The following is a 23,178-nucleotide window of genomic DNA, read 5'->3' as shown; positions in this document are numbered from 1 at the left end:
AATGTGTGTGTATGTGTTCACGCTCTCGCACATCTGTAGCCCTGTTCATTGGGTGAACTTAGATAAAAAGGTGCGAGCATCATGCCCCTCACTGGCTTTGCCGTCACACATTTGCACAATGATTAAAGGGGCACCTAAGGGAAGCATTTACTTAATTTGGGCTCCAGGAGTTGCCATATATATATATATATATATATATATATATATATATATATATATATATACCAATACCACTCTATCCACTTTATTGCTAACACAGAGCCTAACACTGGCTGTGTTCATAAATGCTGGGACACACGATCCTTTCTACCACAATAGGGCTACTACACAAAGACACCTTTACTGCCACACACACAGACACAGTTAAAGAATCCAATAACAGAAGCAATCTATGCAACGCTATGTTGGCACATGCTGCATTTTCCAATCTTCCATATGTTTGGCAAAGCGGAGTAGCAACAGAGAGCTTTTATCACTTTGGTCCAGCTTCTTTTGTGACTGTTTAAATCAATACTTTTATTTTATGCATATTACATCAAACTACACCAAATTCATCACAGTTAAGTGCCACTGTCCTGCAAGCAGCTGGCTTGGTTCGAATATGGATGCGACAAACTGATACTTTGATGTTTCACAAGAGATAACGTCCTGTCTGCCAGCTGCAGCTGATTTCAGCTCAGATAGCTCACAAAATTGTTCATTAGTCCAACTTGGACTGCTGTTTGATGGCTAAAGAACCATGCAGCTGTTGCACTGCTATGAGAAGGCTTCCTTAAAGTCTTCAAGCATCAGTGGGCATAAAGGGCTCTGCACCACTGTGTGCTTGTGTGAGCGCCTGTGTGAGTGTAAGTGTGTATGGAACCTATTCTCCCTCACACTCCCTTATCTGTCCTATACTGGTGACTTAGATACTTTGAGACAAAGAATGAATATTTCATTGGATGGTTATGGGAGCAATAGAGGAGATTTTTTTTTTCCTATTGGAATTCTGCAGTGTCACTGCTGCAAATGGAATGGTTGTGAGTGTAGGAGATTGGCCGAATCAGCTCATCTCAGGGTCCTGGAAAGCAACGGCTGATATAGAAATATGAAAAGGGAGGGAGGCATGGGGGGTAGAAATGAGCAAGAATGACAGAGGAAGATGTTGTATGCAGTCACACTAGAGGAAGAGAAGAAGAGTGTATAAGTGGAGTAAGAGAGTAAGCAAGACAGTGCAAGTGGGGACTCTGGGGTGGGGTTGGGGGGTTGGGGGTTAGTGGAAACAGAGCAAAGAGGAGGGAGACCGACAGGGTGAAAGAGATAGCTCTCTTACAGTTTCCAATTAAATGTCTCATTTACCCCCTAATTCTTCTTATTCAGAGCAGTATTTGTTCAGATTTGCAGCAGCAGAACTGTAATTTCAGTGTGGTAATGGAGAAGCAACGCCTCTGCCATTGCATGGGGTACTGTTTGGGAATGATAATGGGCATCATTTCTATGGGATAATTTCTCTAAATAAAAATGCCTCCCTAGATTAATGTTTGGGAAAGTGATATAAGTGATTGCTTTATACTAGTTTAATGCCTAGGTGTTTGGCTCACAGTGATAACATGGCAGAGGAGTTCCAGAGCTCAGCTTCTGGCTCTCTGCTGATTTGCTTTGGGCAAATGTGTGTGTACCAGTGCACGTACAGGTGCATGAGTAATTGCATGCGTATCCAGTCACCTTACTGAGCAGGCGATCACTGACACTCCGGGCGAGTTGTTGAGTCTCTGCAATCTGGTCAGCTACTCGTTTCTGTTCATTAAGCTTCTCAGCCAGCATCTCCAGCTCTGTCAGGGCAAGCTGTAAAGGCAGACGGTCCACGTGGCCCTTTGGTGTGTTCTTTAGCATGTCCTGAAAAAGTCACATGAAAGTTTAAGAATCTGTTGCCTGATTAAGCCCCTTAGAAATAAATCTCTGTTTAAAACTTAAAATGACATATTCTGACTTTTTTTTTATTAAAATAATCCTCTAATGCCGTAAAATGCCTCTTTTCCCTCCATTTAAGATGCACACATCTATGAAAATCTGTGAGAATAATGATTTTGCATTTCTGCTGCTCCCTTGGCTTGCGGCAGCTCAGTTTCATCACTGCTCAAACACTCTTTAGCCTTTGACTTGACAGCAAGTCTCACTGTTACTGATAACCAGCACGGACGAGTCCAACCCTGAAAAATTGCAGGGTTTAGTTCCTAAAGTTTTGCTTTCTGAAACCAAATTTTTAAGACCTTTGTTACATATAAGTTCTAGGGCAGAACACTTGCAAAAGAGGGGTGAAGAATTAGAAAGCAGAGGTTTTTGGACTGACCTTTGTTTACAAAGCAGATCGATTCATCTGACACTTGCAAGATCACAATCATGTGAAAATCCATTTTGTTAAGCTTGAAAAATATCTATTTGTGATAGAGACATAAGACTTTGGACCCATCAGAGTGATTACTAGAAGCTACTGGCCGATTTTAGGTGACTGGACAAACAGCACTGGTGGCTGCCATTCAATAGGTGCGTTCAAGAATGCCTTTAGATGTCTGCAACTGTCTTTAAATTCAACAATATTAGCCAACGGCATGAAAAATTGAGCATGAAAAACACTGCAGTCAAATCAGTCAAAGTCTACCAATATGAATGAGGTCACAACAGTGGTTGTTCCCATGGGAACACCAACTAGAGCGACAATTTTAGTGAGAATATTTTTTTCATTTTTTTGTTTTCATTGTAAAAAAGTTAGTTGAAATTATCAAAAATATGACACTCAAACAATAAAGTTCTTAAAAAGTTACTGTTTTTATGCCGCCCCAATAGACATATATATTTGTATGTACATATATGTACACACACAGAAATCTTCAGAACCAGCGAAAGTCAGACTGGATTTTTAACCAGCATGTATTTCTTAAGAATGCTCATGCTTCAAAGGCAATTCCAACGCACCTAATGACTGATCAGTGTGGTTGCGCTTGGTTCATCTGATTGGTTCAAGTTCACTCCGGTCTTTTATAGACAGATGCTTCATCCAATAACCTGCTAAGTATTTTTTTAATTGCTTGCCCTTTACCGATCGTTTTTTACAGTGGAATTTCCAGATGGCTCTCTAAAACAAACCATCTGTCACATCACGTTAGATGAAGACTGAGTGCGAGGAAGGGCTGAGACTGGGAGCACTGGACATTTGTACAAGCAACAGACAGATGAGGTGGATGAGAGCATACAGTATTTGCACACAAGCAGTGTGTGAGGGCAGAATCTAGAAGTAAAGCAGTTAAATATCTGAACATGAAAACAAAGAATCATCCTCTCAAATCAAAAGACTGAGACTACTCCCATGTTCTAACATATAGTTCAATTAAACAATACATTGTTTTAATAATTTTCTTAGTTTCCTGCAACATACTTATTTGTGACAAAGTACTGTGTAAATTACTGCTTGCTCTTGTCCTGAGATAAGCATCTTGGATGTACCTTACTGCCTTTAGATTCACTTCTCTGTAATGTATGATTAAATACAAACTCTTCCACTTTGGAGTACTGAGTTTAGGCTGGAGGAAAAAGCCTAATTCACATTCATAAGTAATCTTTTGAATTCATGGGTAATCAATGCTTACTGAGGGATGAAATGAGTTACTGCAGATCCAGCAAGTCAAGCTAAAATCCAAATCTTTGCTCAAAATAGTAAGTGGCAGTTGGTATATAAAACCACAACATGAAAGACTGACATGGGTATCTACTTTTAAAGCTCTACCCTGTGTATAAGAATTTTGAAGGACTACTCCTTGCAGTCTGGATATATTACAATCCATAATCAGCTCTATAGCCTTGAGTTTTACATATTCACTGGTAAATTTGCTGCTGAATCTCTACTTTCTTTCGTACTGAAAGTGTTTTAGCGAGTAAAACCTTTAAAGGGATTGATTCAAACAAAATAAATCATAGAAACATTAATAACATTAATACCTGCAGCAGCAAAATGAACTGGGGGAATCGCTGAATGGGCTTAACCATGAGGCCATACAGAGTAATCCGGTCAACACTGGATGCCTGTTTCTTCTGGAACAGCAGAGACAGGAAAAAAAGTTAGGAATATATTCTCTCACAGGAAGACCATCAAAAGAAAAATATGTTACTCCTACTTAAAGATGAGAGCTTGTCAGAATTCTCTTTAGACTCCACGTAGGCGTATGAGTGGGTGAGTGAGGTATGAAAATCGAGGTCTGTTAGTCATAAGAGATTATAAAATAGGAACTTTTTTTCTGAGTGAGTTATGTCTAATGTATTACTGTGGGCGCAGGTCAGGAAGAGATACCGTTTTGGAGCAGGGTTAAGTCTATGCTGCAATGACTGTATAAAAGACATAATACCAGGCATCTTTAAAGGAAAGAAAGGTAATAAAAAGAAGGAAAATAAAAACATCCAATGTTTACAAGAAGTGGAATTTGACTTTAAATATATTTTCTTACAATTTCTTAATACAGTTTCATTGTATATAGTTACATTAGAACTGGGTAATTCATAGCTGATCGTGTGAAATGACTTGGGTTGATACTTGTGATATTCTGGAGTGAGACTTGATATTTTGGCAATTGTAATATTGTGTGTAATCATTTCTGTTTTCAGGCCCTTGGTGTTGCAGTCTCTTAAATTCATAAATATCAAAGCCAATCTGATCTCTCAGCTAAGAGAAATGAGGGATGAATTCCTTATCCTGTGGTCATTACTTTCACATTATCAGACATTACCTATCTCATCTATCATCTCATACTGCCTATCATTCAATCATTTATTCTATCATATCTATTTAATTGGTTAAAACAATCTTGTCATATATGATTGTGCCAATATTAAACTGTCATCAAACATTACTATCATTTGAAAAGATCTTTTTCTTTTTTTGTCTTTCCGGGTGCACGATAAAGGCAACATAAGTGGATGATGTACACTCAAGAATTTAAATTCTAAGAAGTAAAACGTTGATTCAAACAACTAGGCAGCAATCTCAAAAATTGTAAAAAAAAAAAAAAAAAACATCTGATCCTGAGTTCAGCTGCTGAACACAGGAAAAACTTTTCACAGCCAACCTTGTAAGCAAAAGGCGAGTTCTTGAGATAAACTGAACAGGACCTTTCCCACCACACCTAACGGTTTTAGATGTTGCAAATGGGCTCTTTCCAGCTGTACGCTCCAAAAAAGCTTGAGTGGTGTCAGGCAGAAACAACTGTGGGTTTTATATCTCTTTTTGACAGCAGTCATGTACAGTACAGTCAAGCCTTGCTAAGTGGGGTGGACATCTAAAACAAATGATCTCAGATCAAACAAATGCAGCAGGAGTTCACCAGATACCTCACTCCGAATATGACCCGAACCTCCTCCGTTCACAGAGAGTTCTTGCCTGGTTCTTGCCTGGAATATAGTGAAACTCCTGTAACAAATTGCGGTGGAGTAGGACGACTGACTCACCACCTACTAGAAGTGGCCACAACATTCGAGGAGTGGCAACAGAAGTCTTCAATTAAATGTATTTTCAGGCTGTAAATACATTGGGGAAAGAAAGTTTGGGCACTGTTATGACATTTCTACTCTAATATAGCCTGTGTTGCCTTTTTTTTTTGCCCTTTCCTTTTTTTTTTTTTTTACATGGGTACACCAGCGACACACCAATTAAATTCTTTCCATTACCAGTAAATAGTAGGTTTACCCACAGTGCTCTGGGGATGCAGTGAATTCAGAACCGGATCAGTACCGCTACCTCCCTGGGGAAAAGCCTGTAAGGGATGAGATTGCACTGCATCCTGCAGACTTTATTGGAACACAGTTTTTGATAGTACCAACTTTTGATAATTAGGCTAGTTCATTATTCTTGACTGGACTGTGGACATCAGTCTTACACAGCATGACTGAGAGTGAGCTGCCAGCTGTCTGAATCTCTTCTCTTTTTTTGAGTCTCAGTGTGAGCTCTTGCAGTTAGTAAAAGTGTTTCTGTAAAGAAAAAGTGAGCTGTATCCACTCCTGTAGCCCCAGTCACAGCAACCTCAGGACAGAATTAGCATGTGCATACTGGTGTTGTGGTGCCATCAAGCCAAATTTGCAGCTACAGCAGTGTCATTTGATGCCGTTTAAAGCACACACAAGACGAGCGGGTTACACACCAGGGCATACGTCATATTCAGATGCTGGCCGCATCGTTGTAATAATGCAGAAATCCTCTCAGGGGCGGCAGAAGTTACGCTCTGCAGCTTTAAATATTAAAGTAAATCTGGCATCAATCTGGTCTATTTCACTCGCTTTGATATTCAGTCACAAATTCTGATCAGGGGTATGATTGCCACCTTCCGTGTGGGAGACCTGGGTTCAGATCCCCTGCATGACAGGTACTACCTCCAGTAGAGGTCCTTAGGCCAGACCCCTTACCCTACCTGTAAGTTGCTTTGGATAAAAGCGTCTGCCAAATGCATAAACACCCTTCATGACGGAAGCTTGGACTAGGTGGTTATCTAAATGTGACCATGTAAAAGAACATCAAAAAACGCCAGGAAAGATGCTTTAATTCAAGAGATTTCATATTACAAACCAAAGTCAAAAAAGGTCAGAAGAATTTTTAAGCCTTATTGGATCACAAGACCCTTTTGTATAGCCAAACGTGTTGGATTTATATGACACACGCTCGTTCACCAAAAGGGAAAAAAAAGGTTAATTTCTTGCTGTGTCACAGCAAAAGCCCAACAAAAAAGCCAGTGTTGTGGTTTTCTCTGTTCCATTTGGATTTGGTCAGTTTTGAATTTTTCATTTAAAACTGTATTTTTTATTAATCTATGCATGCCAGTGTTTAATTTTGTTGTACCTCTACAATGACAATAAAGATCCATTAAAGGTCAACTCCAACATTTTGAACAAAACAGTGTGGTTCTTTTTTCTTTTTTTTTCTTTGAGGAGAGAAGAGACTGATGATGTAAGACACCTTAGTTAGTCATTTATCATCCTAATCATTCTCTTCTAAGAATCAGAGGTAAGCAATCCTTTTTCAAATAGCAATCAAGCAGGTGAAGCAGCATCAAAAGGCAAGAAACAAAGAGATTTTACTTCACAACCTGTGTGTTACCCACCCTCCAAACAACTGACCTGCATCTAGCTGTGATATATAGTACAAATCAGGAACATTCTACTTTGCTTTGCAAAATGTATTTCTAGTTACTGACCTCACTGTCTAAAATTGCAATTGTTGCCAGGCAACCTCAACAGTATAGCAAGAAGCCTGGCATTTACCAGCAAGCTACAGCTCATGTAACTGTCACTTATGTCAATTTAAGGTAGAAGTATATGACACCCACAGCACCAATAGTACACGAGGTGTTTGGACACAGATTCCAATTGATGTCTCGAAAAGTTAGAATTGGGCAAAACATCTCCAGCAGGTTCAGTAATTCCTTCCATCCAAACACCAGCTGCTTTCACACCAGCCCAATGCTCAGCTGGATAAAGCTACGCTCCACTGCATGCAAATGTGGGAGCTAAAATTTACAACTCTCTCAATAATATTAATCCAATGGGACATAATGACATTGGGGTATTTTTTGATTTGCTTTTTAATCATTGTCAAGGTTACAAAAGTGGTTTAAATATGGAAATTCTGATTTTTTTTTTACAAATATCTCCTGATCTGTACTAAACTCACTGTGATGCCTTTATATAAATGCAGCTCTCAAAGGATGAAACCCATATTATCCTCAGTAACATGCAGCGCTTCAGAACTAATGTAACCATTAGTAACCAACTCTAATCAACATATTCTTTTTCTAAAGATTAAGATCAGCATTTCATGTCTGAAATGTTAGCCTCTTCAAGGATGATGCAGCAATTATCAGCTGGTAGTTTCTGACACTTTTTGCAACAGTACAATTTATCTCTGCAAAAGTTTTGAATGAAATTTTGGTCAAAATTTGTTCCTGGTCTTTTCAACTATTCTTTTCTGCCACTGAATGTGTGCGATGGGTCATTGTCCTGCTGAGAGATTCAAAACCTACTCTTCAAACCCCATTTTCTGATAAATGCTAAAATACTACAGATTTTACTTCAGATCTCTACCTTCAGAGCTTCGTTGTGTTACATATAAACCAAATGATGCACTGCATTTTACTTTTGTTTCCATCTGTGTAGAGAACATAAGTGAAAATATCATTCTGGCTTTTGTATACCTTACTTTCAGAGTCCTCCCTGACCTTCGCCCATGAAGTGTTCGTGTTGAGCCTGAAACCACGACTCCAGAATGCTTCAGTTCAGCCTGAAGCTCTTCAGATGTCTTGGGTAGTGTTGTTTTTTACAAATCTGCTGCAACTTTCACAAACTTTCTGCATTAACTTTTTACTTAGCAACACGTCTCAGAAGCATCTTCGCAGTTTATAACAGCTCTCGTCTTTGCACTTGTGAAACAGAAACTAGAAACTATGAACACTCTTTCGTGGTGACGTTTTTCATTTGTTTAAGAAACTAACTTAAATTCATCAAAAGGGTATCAGTAATATAGTATTTTATATTACAACAACACAATTATATCTTTGTAGTTTTAGTTGTTCTTATTACTCGATTATATTTGAGTTTTCTAAAAAATATCTTATGTTACAAAATAAGTTAATTCACATCTATTTCAGAAAAAAAATTGTAAAACTGCTATTCTAATTTATCAAACATCTTAAAACAACTCAAGCGACCTCCTCTATCAAGACAATATGCTGGGAAATAATGTTAAAGGAAAAGGTTAAAGTAGCATTGAAATTAAACCCACTGCTTTGCCCTGACCACCAAACCCGCTAATTGAGTCTCCATGTGCTGGAACAAGCCTAATCCAGGAGGTCCAACCTCACAACCAACAAGACTAAATTCCTCCACTACCAGCACAGTCCCACAGGACAGCCCCAGAAGTGATTTTGCAGCATAACAGGGACCTATATATCATAAGGTCGGTAGATTTAATTTTGCAGCTTACAGGTGTATTTTTCTCCTTAGAAGCCCCATCTTTGAACTTTGGGGTTTATTAGTTTCAGTGACTGGTGGTTATTAGACAGAAAGCCAAGCACAAACTGTTGCACAAATAGGTTACTTTAATTTGAAAAGAATCATGCAAACCTACTATATTTTGCCAATAGTCTTAAACTCACCTTTAGGAATTCCAGAAATGCTGGTTTGGACATGCATGCCTTTTTAATGAGAGCCATGGCATTGGTGAAGTTGTTCACATAATCACTGTACACATCCAGCACCATGGACTTGGAAAACTGTTGAAACAGAAAGCAGAATTGGTCACAGCGCCACAGTAAGAGCTGTAGTTCTCCACCATGTCTTGCTTTTGCAACATCATCCCCATCCATTTGATTTCCTCTGACACAATGTGTGGGTAATTTTTGTGCAAAGAGAGGCTACAAAATGGATGTATAAGTATTGTGCTATAGTACTTAAAAGTGGTTTGTTTACAATTTCAGTTATTGCAAAACAGCCCTCACAAGCCATTTAGGAAGTCTAATAAAGAGGAATGAGGTGGAAGAGTGGGTGTGGGTGGCGGGTGGCTGTTGTGTGGTAAATATTTATTCTCTCTGATCAATTAGCTGATACAACAATGTGAGGAGTAATGGGAAACTGGAAAATCACATGAAGGAATTAACCCTCTTTTGCTCCAAGTGTCCCACAGGACCCCTCCTTCTCAGATATTACCACATGCCCCGCAGGTACAGATACACCACCATATGAAAAAAGAGCAAGCCAGTGAAACTAACACAATCCCAGTACTTTCCTCTTCCTAAATGGCCTTGTTTGGTTTTAGATCTAAGCACGTCAATAGCACCAGCAACAGACCAGCACTTCAATAACCGGCAGACAAGAAAGTCAAAGAAGCAAATAATGAGCAGATTGTATGGATGAGCACTGCAGAGGCTCCCAAAGGAAAGCTCAAACCAAACCCTGCTATACCATCACTATGATTGGAAATTGGAAACACATATCCAAAACAACATTGGATGCAGTTGAGATTTTCATTATGATTTTAATTAATTCCATGTTTGAGGTAAACCATCCTTGTTTGCTCATCAGAACCGTGCTAGCATGGATCGTGGTATAGAGTTAGACAAAACTGGCAAGAACATCATGATTGCTTCTTCCCAGAAAGTCTATGATTGGACTTAGAGACAAACAAAGAATGAGCATGAACAGATGTGCACAAAAACAAAAAGTCATGTGAAAAAGAAAGTACGCCATCTTACAAGGTTTTATGATTCAGAACATAATAAAAATTCTTTGGTCTATATGAGGTCCTTAATAAGGTGAATACAACCTCAGATTAACAATAATGCACAACTGATTAAACCCTGTCTTTTATATATATATAAAAAAAAGAAGCCAAAATGCAGAAGCAGAGTGTGAAAAACTAATGACACCCCATGATTTAGTAGCTTGGAGAACCACTTTTAGCAGCAATAACTCGAAGTAATTGTTTTCTGCAGGATGTTATCAGTCTCTCACCTCATTGTGGAGGAATTTTAGTCCACTCTCTTAAAAAACTGCTTCAGTTTATTGAGGTTTGTGGGCATTTGTTTCTGCGTAGCTCTCTTGAGGTCCCACCACAGCATTTCAATCAGGCTGAGGTCTGGGCTTTGACTGGACCACGGCAACGCCTTGATTCTTTTCTTTACTCTCATAAACTTTCACATTTAACATGCTAACTGAAGCTGAAGAGTCTGAGATGTAGCCGTGTTTTTTACATTTTGCATTTTCTCTGAGCAATGCACGATCTGACCTTAGGGTGAACTTGCTGGGATGCTGTAATGCAGGTTTGAATGTTTTACATTTGTGAAAAAATATTTCTCACTGTAGAGTGATAGACTAAATAGTAGAAATGGTCTTATAAATCTTCCCATTGTGAAATGTATTGCTGATGTCTTTCTTTATTTGCATTGTGTTCGCACACACCGGAATGCTCCAGACCAGCATTCTACAAAACCTCTCACTTTAAAGAGGTACTCACACTTGAGTTGGCCTTTTGACTAGCGGCACCTGGATGCTACTTATCCTCCTGATTCCTACTGACACAATAATAGTGTAATGTGCTTTTAAATTAAGGGATTTGCCTTGGTCTTTGTTCAATAAATAATGAATGTAATATGTCACCTGTTGTTGTTCATCTGAGGTTGTATTTACTTAATTTTCAGATCTGGTAAGGACTAGATTATTTATTTTCCTTAAGCCCTGATACATAAGAATTGAAAGAGAGTGCATTTTCGTTTTCCACATGGCTGTAAGGCAGGCAGTAAGTGGCTAATTTAATTTCTATTTCACACAAATAGCGATATATTCCACACTAACCGAAGCAACAAATAAGTCTCCAATTTTCTCATTGCTGTCCCACTCAGCCACACGAGATGCCAGCGCAATCTGAAACATGGAGTGACACTGTGTAATCTCTCTGATTCGGAAAAAGATGGGTCGGATCTTCCTTGGACTCAGGATGCGCGGATCAGCCTCCATCAATGGTCTGTGGTACTCCTGGTGAGATTGTGACAGAAATGCATTTATTCATTTTTTTTATGCTGCTGATGTGCATATGTACAGATAAGGATGCTTAAGTGGAATCAGCAATACACATTTCTTGAGTGTTGCATGCAAACAGTCTTGTTCATAAAAGGATAATAATAATGGCGACAGGAATTTGTAGAAGGCTCTGAGGAAATGACAATTCATCTTCTTTACATCTGAACATGCTAAAATCAAGATAGATAGATAAAAAATACTAGACAGATTTACTACTATGCTTTATTTCATGACAACAAAAGAAGCTTTAAAAGAACTGAACCCCCACCAAGTATCATGCACATCCATGTCACTTGACAACAAAGGCAGCACATAGTATCCTGACAATGAAAGATTTCACAGCACACAAGGCAGCCACTGATTGCTGTTAATACCGTTTCAAAAGGTGCTCCTCTTATTTTGCTGTGATGAGGAGATAAGAGGTCTCCTTTCCCTTCTAACAAGAGAGATTAAAGAGGAGAGGCTGCACCCCATCCTGCGCAAGCCTGACAGTCTCTCTGTCTCAGCATCAGCATGATGCCAAAAAATACGCACAGATGTTTTATCAGGATTATTTATGAAGAGACACGGCGATAATTTGATGGATATCTCTGCTCCTCTATTCAGTGTAAGTCACAACAGCTAAACTGTGAAGATATTGCATTTGGCAGAAGAGGACAAGAGGACTAAGTAGCTCACCTGCAAGATTCTCCTGAGAGACTCCAGGTAGCTCCGCTCGCTCTGAATGATGGAGCCCAGGATATGGCGTCTGACAACCTGCACAGACAACAGATCAGTCAGGAAATCTAGCTCTAAGAGGACATGATTGGGCTGTGCTATGTGGCATGCTATCAGTTAAGCATGGCACAGGCTGATGGATTACACTATAATCATGCCTCAGTCGCCTGAGAAAAAGACTTTGAGATGAGTTGAACTGTTTGAATGAGGACTCCATCTGAGAGCTGAATCACTGGATGTCCTATCACACAAAGCAGCTCTTCTAGCTGTTAAAAAACACACTACTTCTCCAAACAGCTTACAATGTTTAAAGCATATAGGAATGTAAAAGCACGAAGTAACAAATGACTACTTCCACAGAATAAAAGACTAATCCTACAGCTGTTACCTATGGAATGGTCAGGCCTAGAAACACTTGAAAACTATTGTGAGTGAACACAGTTTGATGCATCCACAAATGACAATTAAAACTCTACTCACCGTTCGAAAAAAAAATAATAATTTCGCTAATTCTAGAAGTACCTTTGCCTTCTCTGGACACAAGAGCATTTCAGATGGACAGAGTCAATGTGAGAAACTGTCCTGTAGTCTGATTAATCCAAATTAGGAATTCTTTTTGAAAATTACACACGCCACACACTCTTGGCTAAAGAAAAGAGGGACCATCTAACTTGTTGTTGGCATGGAGTTCTAAAGCTGGGATCTGTGATGACATGGGGGTGCATTAATGCACATGACATGAGGAGCATGCACATCTCCGAGGGCATCATTATTGCTGAACAATATTTGCAGATTTCTGATCAGCACAGGCTGCCATCCAGGTAATATCTTATTCAGAGAAAAGTTTCTTTAATTCTTCAAAACAATGGCAATCTGCATTCTGCACATATAACAACAGCATTGGCTCTGTAGTGAAATATTCCTGCTCATAAACCAGCTCGCCTGCAGTCCAGACCTGTCATCTGATGAAAAGTTTTACCGCATTATAAAACAAAAAAATATGGGGCCCAAAATGGAGGCTCCAAAATGCTGAATAACTGAAATTTATATCTTGAAAGAATGGGAAATCCTTTCACTTTCATAACTACTAAACTGGCCTTCACACGTCTCAAACCCCCTGTGATGCAACGCCATGTAAACTTGCCCCAGGACTAACTTTTTTGCAATGTGTTACTGACATTTATGAAAAAAATAATAATAATACACTTTCTAATTTTCAACATTTAGTAAATTGCCTTTGCACTATTTTCAATTTGACACATAATCACAGCTTTTCTAGTAATAGGTAACATAAATTAACCATGCATGCAGGCTACAATACAATAAATAAATAAACAAACAGTGGTGCTGTAATAAAAAATGATGTAGTTTACATGCAGTTACTGCCACAGCAAAAAAAAGGCTATCTATTTCTCACCAACATTTCCTTCAAATGACTTGCTCTATACAGACAACCTAAGCCCTACAAGAGGAGTTGGAGAATTGATCGTGTATAATTCACATGATTTACATACAGCAGGCAGGAGTTCGTGTCCTGTTTATTTTTAGATTTTTGGTTTTATTTTTGGTCACAGTTTACTTTTATTGTTGTGTTTGGGTTCAAACAGACCCTTTCACAACATTCACCTCACGTTAGAAAGCTCCATTCTCAATTTGCCAAAGTGCCAAGTTTCTCCCCAACAATACTCCCAAAGAAACATTGCAATCTCACAATTTTACAGCCTTTCTAGTAAAAGTCCTCGGTCCTGAGCTGTGAACCAAAGTAGATTTTATACATTTACACATGAGACTGTGCTGCTGTCAGGCGTACCTGGTGGCTGGTCAGGCCCTCTGGCATCGGGCTCAGCTGTGGGGGAGGATGCTTCACCTCTGATACGGCCACATCCAGGTATCCAGCGTCATCCTCCTCCTCTGTAGATTTCAGAAATGAAAAAGGAGGCACATACAGAGCGTGAATGAGTGAGTGTGAATGAGTATTTATGTGCGACAAGGACAGGGAGCATCAAAAAGGCAGTCTTCAGATATCAGAGTAGCTGGAGTCACACTGCGACAAACTAAGTTTATTACCTCTAAAAAAATGAAGACACATAAATTTCCTCTAAAGAAGAAGAGAGAGCGACAAAATGTGAGAAATACAGAGGGCAGGGCACAGAATCCTTTAGAAAAAAATCAAAACAACAATGTAGGAGTAAAGAAGACAAACACAATCCAGCACACTCTCATCTCTGCATTGGCACAAAGAAATTCAACAGTTCCAAAAAAAAAACACTTCACCCATAGCCATGAAAACATTGATTCCAGAGGCTTCCAACACTCCAATTAAAGACTTTGGAATGATAACAGAGGCTTTTTGGAAAAGAAATACAATGCTGTGCACATTTTCCTCAATCAATACAGTAACTAAAAATAGCCGCACTGTCCTCTTTACCTCTTTGTGATGGCTTGGGGATTTGTTTGAGGCTTGGGTTGGAATCTATGGTTTATGAGGCTGCTTGACTCTCAGTTAATGGATGCTAATCTCTCTCCATTGTTAGGAGTGGATTCCTCTAACACAACCTATATGATAACACATGGGGTGCTTCATCCTTTCTTACATATAAGAAACTTTGATCACCCACAAAGTCTGACAGAAAATGAGAAAAATGTTTTTTTTCATTTATTCTTGTTATAATCACTGAGATCTCTTTTTTGCAGCTCCTTCATTTATCCCTGAAGGGATTTGCATTAGGAAAAGGTAAGACTTTCTACTCTATCTACCTCAAACACTGCTTTTGCTTGGCTAGCTTTATACGAAAGCAACTGCCTATAATTCAAAGTGTCAGCTGTAAGGAATCCCAAAACATCATCTTCAAAAATCCATAACTAAAAATAACCAAACTTTCATCCACAAAAGCCAGCAAAGACTGACTAAGTTTCCAGAATTTCCTCAATTACCCATTTGATCTTTTCTCTGCAGGAAGGGAACTTTCTTCATGACGGCTATTTTGGTCCTTTCAAGCCCATCCTTCGTTCCGCTCCTTGCCGCCTTCATGAGCTGTTGAACCTGGTTGGGAGGAGCACATAGAAACAACAAAGGAGCATCAGAGCAGCCGGAAAGTGCCATGCTGTGGCGACTTGATAACCCACGGTGCTCCTCTGGAGAGAGACAGAGAGAAGTGGCACTCAGTAGGCTCATCATGAATCTCACCATCTGTGACTCCCTGTGGGTCGCTGTACAGCGTCTAATCAGAGTCTCTGTGAGCACATCATGGAAAGATTATGGTAAGAGAGGCAGATCCATATCAGCTAGTTTGCTCAGTGTGGGAGAATTCAGCTGACCACAAACTCCACCCTTAACATCATAAAGGCCGTGCAACTGGACCCTGCAGACCCTGAATATATCCAGGGTGGTAGTATTTTTAAATGATGCTACTTCAGGAAAGTAGGTCATAAATCGAGAGCAAGTTGCACTGATGTTTATGGAAATAAATACACAGACTATTATTAAATATTTAATGTGTTCCGCAGAAGTGTCTTGATATTGAACCAGGCATGGAAAGAGAGAAGGACAAATCAATAGTCTCAAAGCAAAGATACAGTGAAAAGGAATAGTTAAGAAGGATTGCACAGAGAGTCAATTCAGCCATTGTTTCAGCTGAGCATACCAGATGGTGTATTTCAGCTCTGAGTGATCATCAATCCTACTGGTAAACATATAGCAGAGTGATTCAAGCTCTGCTACGAAATGACATGATAAATCTGTGTTCATTTGCCGCTGGAGATATACCTTGATGTCATAGTTGTGCTTTCCAGACAGCCTCATAGCCAGTTCACGTTTGGTCCTGGCACACCGTTCCCTCAGCCGATGCACTTCAGGGGTGAGCTACAGGTGTGGGGCAGGCATTGGCGGGGCATGGGTGCAGGTTGTGTTTAGCCACAAAAGCCAAAGGGAGGAGGAAAGCATGGGAAAGGAAATAGAAAAAGGAAATGGAGGCAAAGTGATAAAGGCAAAAGAAGCTGTGCAACACTGGGAATTAATCACAAGCACAGAGAGTACAAGCTTGGAGCATCGCTATGGTCAAAGGGGTCACGCTGTAGGGAACTGATGGCCACATATTCACCCAGGAGTTGGTGCGGTTGCACGCAGTACAGGGTAGTTAATTTTGAATAAGCAAACTCTATTGCAGCTCCCAGTTTCCTCAAACAAGAGGAGAACTTCAGGTACGCGTGTTGAAAAATTAATTGGGTGAAGCTAATTAAAAACAATGTGTTTCTGATGAAGGCTGTGCCCGCTTAAAAGTGTTGCCAGGCCCTGATAGTCAAGGTTTTTTGGTTGTTTTTTTTCATTAATTGTTAAACCAGTACAGCTGAATTCTTCCTTTTGTTCAGTGGCCTGAAACAAACATGCCAACAGAACAAAACTGTGGGGGGATTTTCACACTACACTTCCCTGTAATTACCTAAGCAACTCATTTTCTGTCCCACCCAAGAAGCTTTTTACCCTTGGTCTCTTTTGTTTTTTGTTTTTCTATCAAGGAATTGATTTAGCTCTGGAGTTATTCTCTCTGGATTACAGCAGAGTTATTCATATATAAACAAAAAAACCTCCTCAACATGCAAATACATAGGGTCGGTATAAATCCATACATTAATAATGACTCAACTACAAATTTTTCTTATGCCTGCAGTGGGAGATCCACAGTGAAAGGTGGTGAAGCATAGAGAAAAGGCTGCACAATGTGAATGTGCACACAGTGCCATCATGTGGAGGAAGCATACTCCAGATCAGATCAGTGATTAACAGCATCCTTGGCAGAAAAGCGGTGAGGAGATCTGAGGCTTTTCAAATAGAAACGCCTCGTGACTTTCATCCCACAATGATAGTAGAAACCCAGACAGCCCTTTTATACATTTTTCATGTTCTTTACAGTGTTTTTTTCCAGTTCTATATATTAATAAAGAACACAGCACAAGAGGAGCAGCAGATGAAATATTCTCCTTGATTCTGTTTAAAGTGCTGTAAACCAACCCACCAACCAAACAACCTGGTCTGTCATGATGCCACAGAAAATATACAAAATACACAGACAGTTTGCATGCATCAGAAATGAATTCCCACACAGACTACCTTGATCCTTGCTGGAAGCTTGGCCTCGTTATCAGATTGCTCATCGTAGCTCTCAAACTCACTGGAGCTCCATCCGTTGTCTGCCACTGGCGGACCACTGTCTCTCTGAACATCTTCGTAGATCATATCTGTTACTCAAAAAAAAAAAAGTGACACATCAGAGGCTGCAGACCATGAGGGGACAAACAACTGAAATCAAATATGATTGTGCAGCCACTGACCTGCATCAGGAGAGAGGGGTTCCTCACTTGGAACATCATCATAGATCACCTCCAGAGCCTCTGCCGTGTGAGGTCCAGGTTCAGACACACATAAATCTGTCAAATAAACAATAGCATCAAAGTTCACATTCACTTTAAACTGACAAATTTAGTGTCTGCATTTTATCTTTGATTTCCCCCCAGTTCAGTAATCCTGTTGGATCATTCTTTCGCTGTTCTCCAGAAAAAAAGCACAACCAGAAAGACACGCACAAGCAGTTTTTCATTGCCTGAATCTTCAGGGGCAAGTGGAACAGATCAAATTAGTTGGCTCTCAGGGCCTCACACAGCTTTTGAATATTTCCATATGCATTTGCATTAAAAGGTCTTCCTCCTTAGGGAGAGCTGGCACATCTCTTGTCTACGTTGCCTTAATGGCTTTGCACATGTGACGTAACATGCAGCTTGTTTGAGGTATTGACCCATTCTATCTCCACGCTTGGCAAGATTTGTCATTAACTGCTTTGAGAGTGTTTCAGCCTAATTTACTTCAGTGAGCTTTATTGATTTGGTTTTAAACTGTTATTTGTCTACAGCCCTTTCTTCTAAGCCCTGAACAGCTACAATAACTGTTTTCAATTAATCTGACAAGAGATGTGTATTCTGTCATGGATTATAGCAGTTAAAATTCCAAAAGACCTTGGAAGCAAGCTTGGTGATGGTAAGAGATTGGCTTTTTCCCATTTTAACAAAAGAGGATTAGCTTCGCAGTCTTTATTATTTCAATATCTAACTCTCTTTTTATTTATGCATTCAGAAAAGATGAACTTGAGAAGAAAACAACTGGATTTGGGCTATGAGCATATCTGCGAGGTGACTAGTCCTCTTGGGAATGTTTGTTTTCCTTCAAATACAGTAAAGCATAAAGTTCTTCACTGTGTTTTCTTACTTTTATTTAACTTTCTCCAATGACAGAATAATACTGCAGTAAACTAATTCATTCATATGTCGCAGTGTCACTGCTGAAAATCCAAAAAAAATACACAGTCATAACAAATCTAGCGGAAAAGAAAGAAAAAGAAATGTCAGATAATCACATGTGCCATGACTAAAGTCAAGGACCGAACGCACATGGTTGCTTTAACAACCAGGAAATACATCATTATTCATAATGGACCATTGAAAGTATATTTGGTCAAAGTTAAACACTCTGTCAGCGTATAAAACTAATTTGCCCTCTCTAGCAGGTTAATATTATGCAAAATACATTCAGGAGTCTGATGTTTGAAGACTAAAATTACACAGCAGCAACTGTAAAAACATGAATCGAGGAATAGGATTTCTCATTAGGATCAACATAAGTATTCCTTTACCTTAATCAAAGTTAGGTTTCCTTTTCTGTTTCATTATTTTAGATGCAATGGAAAGAAGGTTAACTATACTTTTGTTATTCGACTAGTTTAACAATGCGGCCGGAGTTAAAGCAGAGGCATGTGTGTGAAATGCATTAGAGGAGAGGGACATAAAAAACGTTCGGCACTGCAGGGCTCCTTAACATTTCTCATTTCTGAGCCACCTTCAAATAACAGCTGCACTGCTGACTGAGTTGAAATCCAAAAGCAATTTTCCCCATGGAAATGGATCTCTATTGATCCCCATCCTGAATTAATTGGATTCATGTCATGTCTGTGTAGAAATCAAATCATGGCAGAGACTGTGTGTGTGAGCCAGTGTGGGCTCTGTTGTTATGTTTCTGAATGGGATGTATATGTGTTGAATGCGTCTTTATGGGTGTCTGGCCTTTCACAGTAGTAATCAATGAGCCATACGATGACCATAGATTTGTAATATGGTGTTGTAGCTGCATTTGATCAAGGTCAGGACATGCAATGTGCAGTACTAACAAAATACTGGTGCACAATTTATACTGCCATTGTCAATATGGTGTGGTCACAGTATCATTTACGCAACTCTGGAGGCCCAATTGGTTTTCTATCAGATCAGCCTGCAGTGTCAACACCATAATACGTAGATGGAATGAGCTTGAATCCCAGGGCAGGTATACTGTAGATTTAATATCTCTGGCATGGTATTGAAACCCTTAACTACAACATAAGGTGTGTCAGTTTACTGTCAGGGTAATTTAGTTTGTACCTTCAGAGATGTCCCTTGAGTCAGAACTTTCCTTGAAGCTTTCTTTGCTGCGGTCTCCAGAATCAGCCAAAGTCTCCACTGCTGACGGCACCGCAGGAACCCCCTGGAGCTGCTCTCCCTCGCAACAAGCAGAAGAGCCGGGCTCGGATGCTGTCGCTGCTGCTGAGGCCCTGGAAGGTGCCCAAACATTAGCACAGTTAAACTAACACTGAGTAAGAGGAAGGGGAGGCTGAGTGCTGGTGGTGGGGGTCGAAATAGTTCTTTGCAATCCAAGCATACAAAAGCACACTCCCTAAAGTCTGACAGAACACATGTTGCTCCTCTCATATTATTAAGATGTCTTTGAAGTGCTTCTATTTTCTGCTTTGGAAATAGGAGTGTGGTTTTTACCCCATTCGCTAGCTGGACATTTTTAGCTCCACCAAAGGAGTTCCTGATACATTTAGTCAGTTTGTTTATTTGATAGTTTGGATGGAAATCTAAAAGTAAATAACTGACCAATTTTAGGACAGATGTGGAACAGTCAAACTACAATGTGGACTTTCTTTTTAATACTAAACTGTATAAACAATGTACTCCACTTAATAAAAATGTTCTAACCATGTATCCAACAACTACTTAATTAATTACCAAGATGTGTATTTCAGAGCCATTCTGATATCAGATTGGTTTTTGTCTTGAGTTCAGACCTTTTGGTTGTGAAAAAATTCAAAGAACATTTGGTATAGGAAAATGATAAAATATTCAGAGTGATTAAAAGCAATTATCAGTGAAAAAAGACCATGTTTTATCACTGCCTGTTAATAGTGCAACCTACTATAATCACCACTGGCTTTTTGAATGGAAACATGCCTCAAAATGCCATCATTTGCACCTCTGAGGGAAGGTCATGCAGACTTCTACTTCACATGAAATGGCAATAGAAATAAACTATCTGTATCCAACAATCCTGCAAACATTAACTTTTGCTGTGGGGTACAGGACTAGGTAAACTATGTCTTGTGAATCAAAAAGAAACAAGAGGGGACCCAAACTTGATACTGTTCAGAAAGAACAGTACAGTGTCTCTGGCATTTTTCTTCTACAGAATACTGATGGGTAAGATTCAGTACACAACCATAAGTTATGATATGTCAATCACAAAGACTGCCTTTGATATTCTTTGTTCTGATAATTGCGTAGACCCCAACAAACAGGTACTATAGTCTGGTCCAGAATTAATTACGTTGGGATGTGTGCTTATAATAATGCATGTTCGTATTAAAGTTTAAAGCCCTCTTAAAAAGTGTAATTTCAGCTCTGACTATGTTTTTGCCATGTCCTCATATCTGGAAGAAGATATAAGGCCCTGTCAGCAAGTCACATTAGAGCTGCTGATAGCAGTCATTTGGATTTGCAGTACAGCATCAAGCTCCAAGAGACGACGCAGTATTACTTTGATGCATTTTCTATGATGCAGCATCATTTATCTCCATCTAAAGGACAAAAGTGATCTCCACCCACATAAAAACAAAAAAGAACTATTTGTCAACACACTTCTTATGATAAACCGATCTCTTGTCATTAAAACTGCCTTTGTGGAAAAAGAGCAGCTCCAGAACAATGGCGATACACAGCTGACGGCACGCATTCATGTCAGGTTTGAGTGATTTGAGCAGCGTAGCCATCGATCCTGGCGTATCTTTGTACACCCCTTCGCAACTTATCCGAGCCTATAAGCCCAAGTGAATCATATATTTTAAGAGAGGCGAGAATTGTTTTTCAATGCATATGACACAGTCCTTGGTTGAGCACTGCCTAAAGTGGGAGCTGCATGAATGCAAATCTCACACTTCCATCTGTTTCCATTCCCTGCAGCAGGTACGCCAGGGCGCTACCTGTTTAGCCCCTGATCTCTCCTGGGAAAAGCTGTTCTTTTAAACTGCACAAGCATTGTGCTGACCTTAGTGAAGCTCTGTTTGTCCTCAGGTCATAAATCTGCTCCATAAACATCTGCCCACCCCATGTTTAACCATTCCCACAGCGCTCACAGGTTTACTCTAAGTATGATATATTCCAGTTACTTAGCACCCAAACTATTTCATTTGTGGGATCTCATTATATTTGAAAACAAGATGTTTTCACCCATTTCTTTTGGTTTAAAAGCACTCCCAACAGAGGCAATGAGGTAAGAGGTCTTCAAACAAACTGGCTGTGAAATATACATGTTCTCTGTAACGGTGCTTTAAATGAGTCTCTTCGCAAGGGAAAAAGTGTGGAGTTTAGAAAAAAAGACTAGACAGTAATAAAAAAGAAGTAAATGTATACTCTCTAAGGTTGGAGCTACGTAAAAGAGACATTGATGTCACGTTGTCATGGTATTTTTCTTTTCATTGCTATGGCCCTGCACACTCAGTCTAATGAAAACTATTTGTCAAGGGACAAAACGAGAGGTCCATGCTGGTATCAAACCGGCACATATAAAGTCAAAGGAAAGAAATGTTGCTTTGAGCCAAATAGCTGTAACGGGCAAAACTATTGCCAATGCAGAGCTCAGAAAAACCCATATTTCTGCAATGACAATCAGAAAGTAATTTTGGCAATATTATTCTAAAACTGCTGACAGATCTGAGGGATATGCTGACAGTCTTAACACCTAGATTGTGGAAACTGCTATTGATAGCTCTTCTTTAAAAGGCCAGACTATTGAGGAAACCAACGTGGAAATGTGCACTCAGCAGAAATCCCCTTGCATGGGAAATTGCCAAGACCTCAGAGTCACTTTATCGCGAGCACACAAATAAACACTGGCAAGCACACACATACGCAACCTTTGATGGACTCACATACGTACTCTGAAAACATGTGCACACACACAGGCAAGTTAACACCTGTACAGAATTACAGGTCACTCATTTCAGCAAAGGAAAGCCCACAGGAATCCAAACCCTGAAGTCAACTAGGACAAGAGGTTTCGGAGCACACATCCGAGAATCACAGGTGGGGACTGACATCAAAATTAGGGCCCCTGCATGACTTCATCTAACAGGAAATAGAGGCTGGACCAGGATGACTAACAAGATGTGAACCAAAGAGTATTTGTCTTTGTCTTTACTTTATCTGGCTTTATCTGGAATAAACAAAAAACAGATAATGTGTGAAATGTGGTATAAAAATTGGTAAAAGTTAAGCAGGTGGCTATGTTACAGGGTTTATTTCTTATCATTTCATATAGGCTCATATAATTCTGTACGCTTGGGGCAATCAAATAAGATGGCTGGCTGAGCTCCAGCTCACCTTCTGGCTAAAACATCATTTGGAAAGCTAATTCTGCTGATCAGCTCCTGGGCTGCTGCTTTGTAGGTGACTTTGACTGCTGACCTCCCTGTGGAGTGGGGAAGGTAAAGAGACAGTTGCCTTTGAGGAATCAATAAACTA

The 23,178-nt window shown here is 39.6% G+C and overlaps 1 protein-coding gene across 2 annotated transcripts in view; it reads right to left on the bottom strand.

Moving 5' to 3' along the window:
* arhgef10la (Rho guanine nucleotide exchange factor (GEF) 10-like a) overlaps positions 1-23,178 on the bottom strand; it is a 112,225-nt gene that overhangs the window by 74,305 nt on the left and 14,742 nt on the right. For both annotated transcript variants that reach the window (XM_072381604.1, XM_072381603.1), the window contains exons 4-14: positions 19,762-19,931; positions 17,629-17,724; positions 17,408-17,535; positions 16,067-16,162; positions 15,235-15,343; positions 14,111-14,211; positions 12,262-12,339; positions 11,359-11,538; positions 9,165-9,281; positions 3,973-4,065; positions 1,705-1,875 (exon numbers count right to left, since the gene is read on the bottom strand). In XM_072381604.1, coding sequence (XP_072237705.1) covers positions 1,705-1,875; positions 3,973-4,065; positions 9,165-9,281; positions 11,359-11,538; positions 12,262-12,339; positions 14,111-14,211; positions 15,235-15,343; positions 16,067-16,162; positions 17,408-17,535; positions 17,629-17,724; positions 19,762-19,931 — 1,339 coding nt within the window. The remainder of the gene's footprint in view (positions 1-1,704; positions 1,876-3,972; positions 4,066-9,164; positions 9,282-11,358; positions 11,539-12,261; positions 12,340-14,110; positions 14,212-15,234; positions 15,344-16,066; positions 16,163-17,407; positions 17,536-17,628; positions 17,725-19,761; positions 19,932-23,178) is intronic.

This window comes from Leuresthes tenuis, unplaced genomic scaffold (genome assembly GCF_036924035.1).
Source record: "Leuresthes tenuis unplaced genomic scaffold, fLeuTen1.0.hap1 SCAF_3, whole genome shotgun sequence".
Taxonomy (NCBI): domain Eukaryota; kingdom Metazoa; phylum Chordata; class Actinopteri; order Atheriniformes; family Atherinopsidae; genus Leuresthes; species Leuresthes tenuis.
Note: the sequence above shows the minus strand (reverse complement) of the source record. Positions and strands in the feature narration are given on the sequence as shown.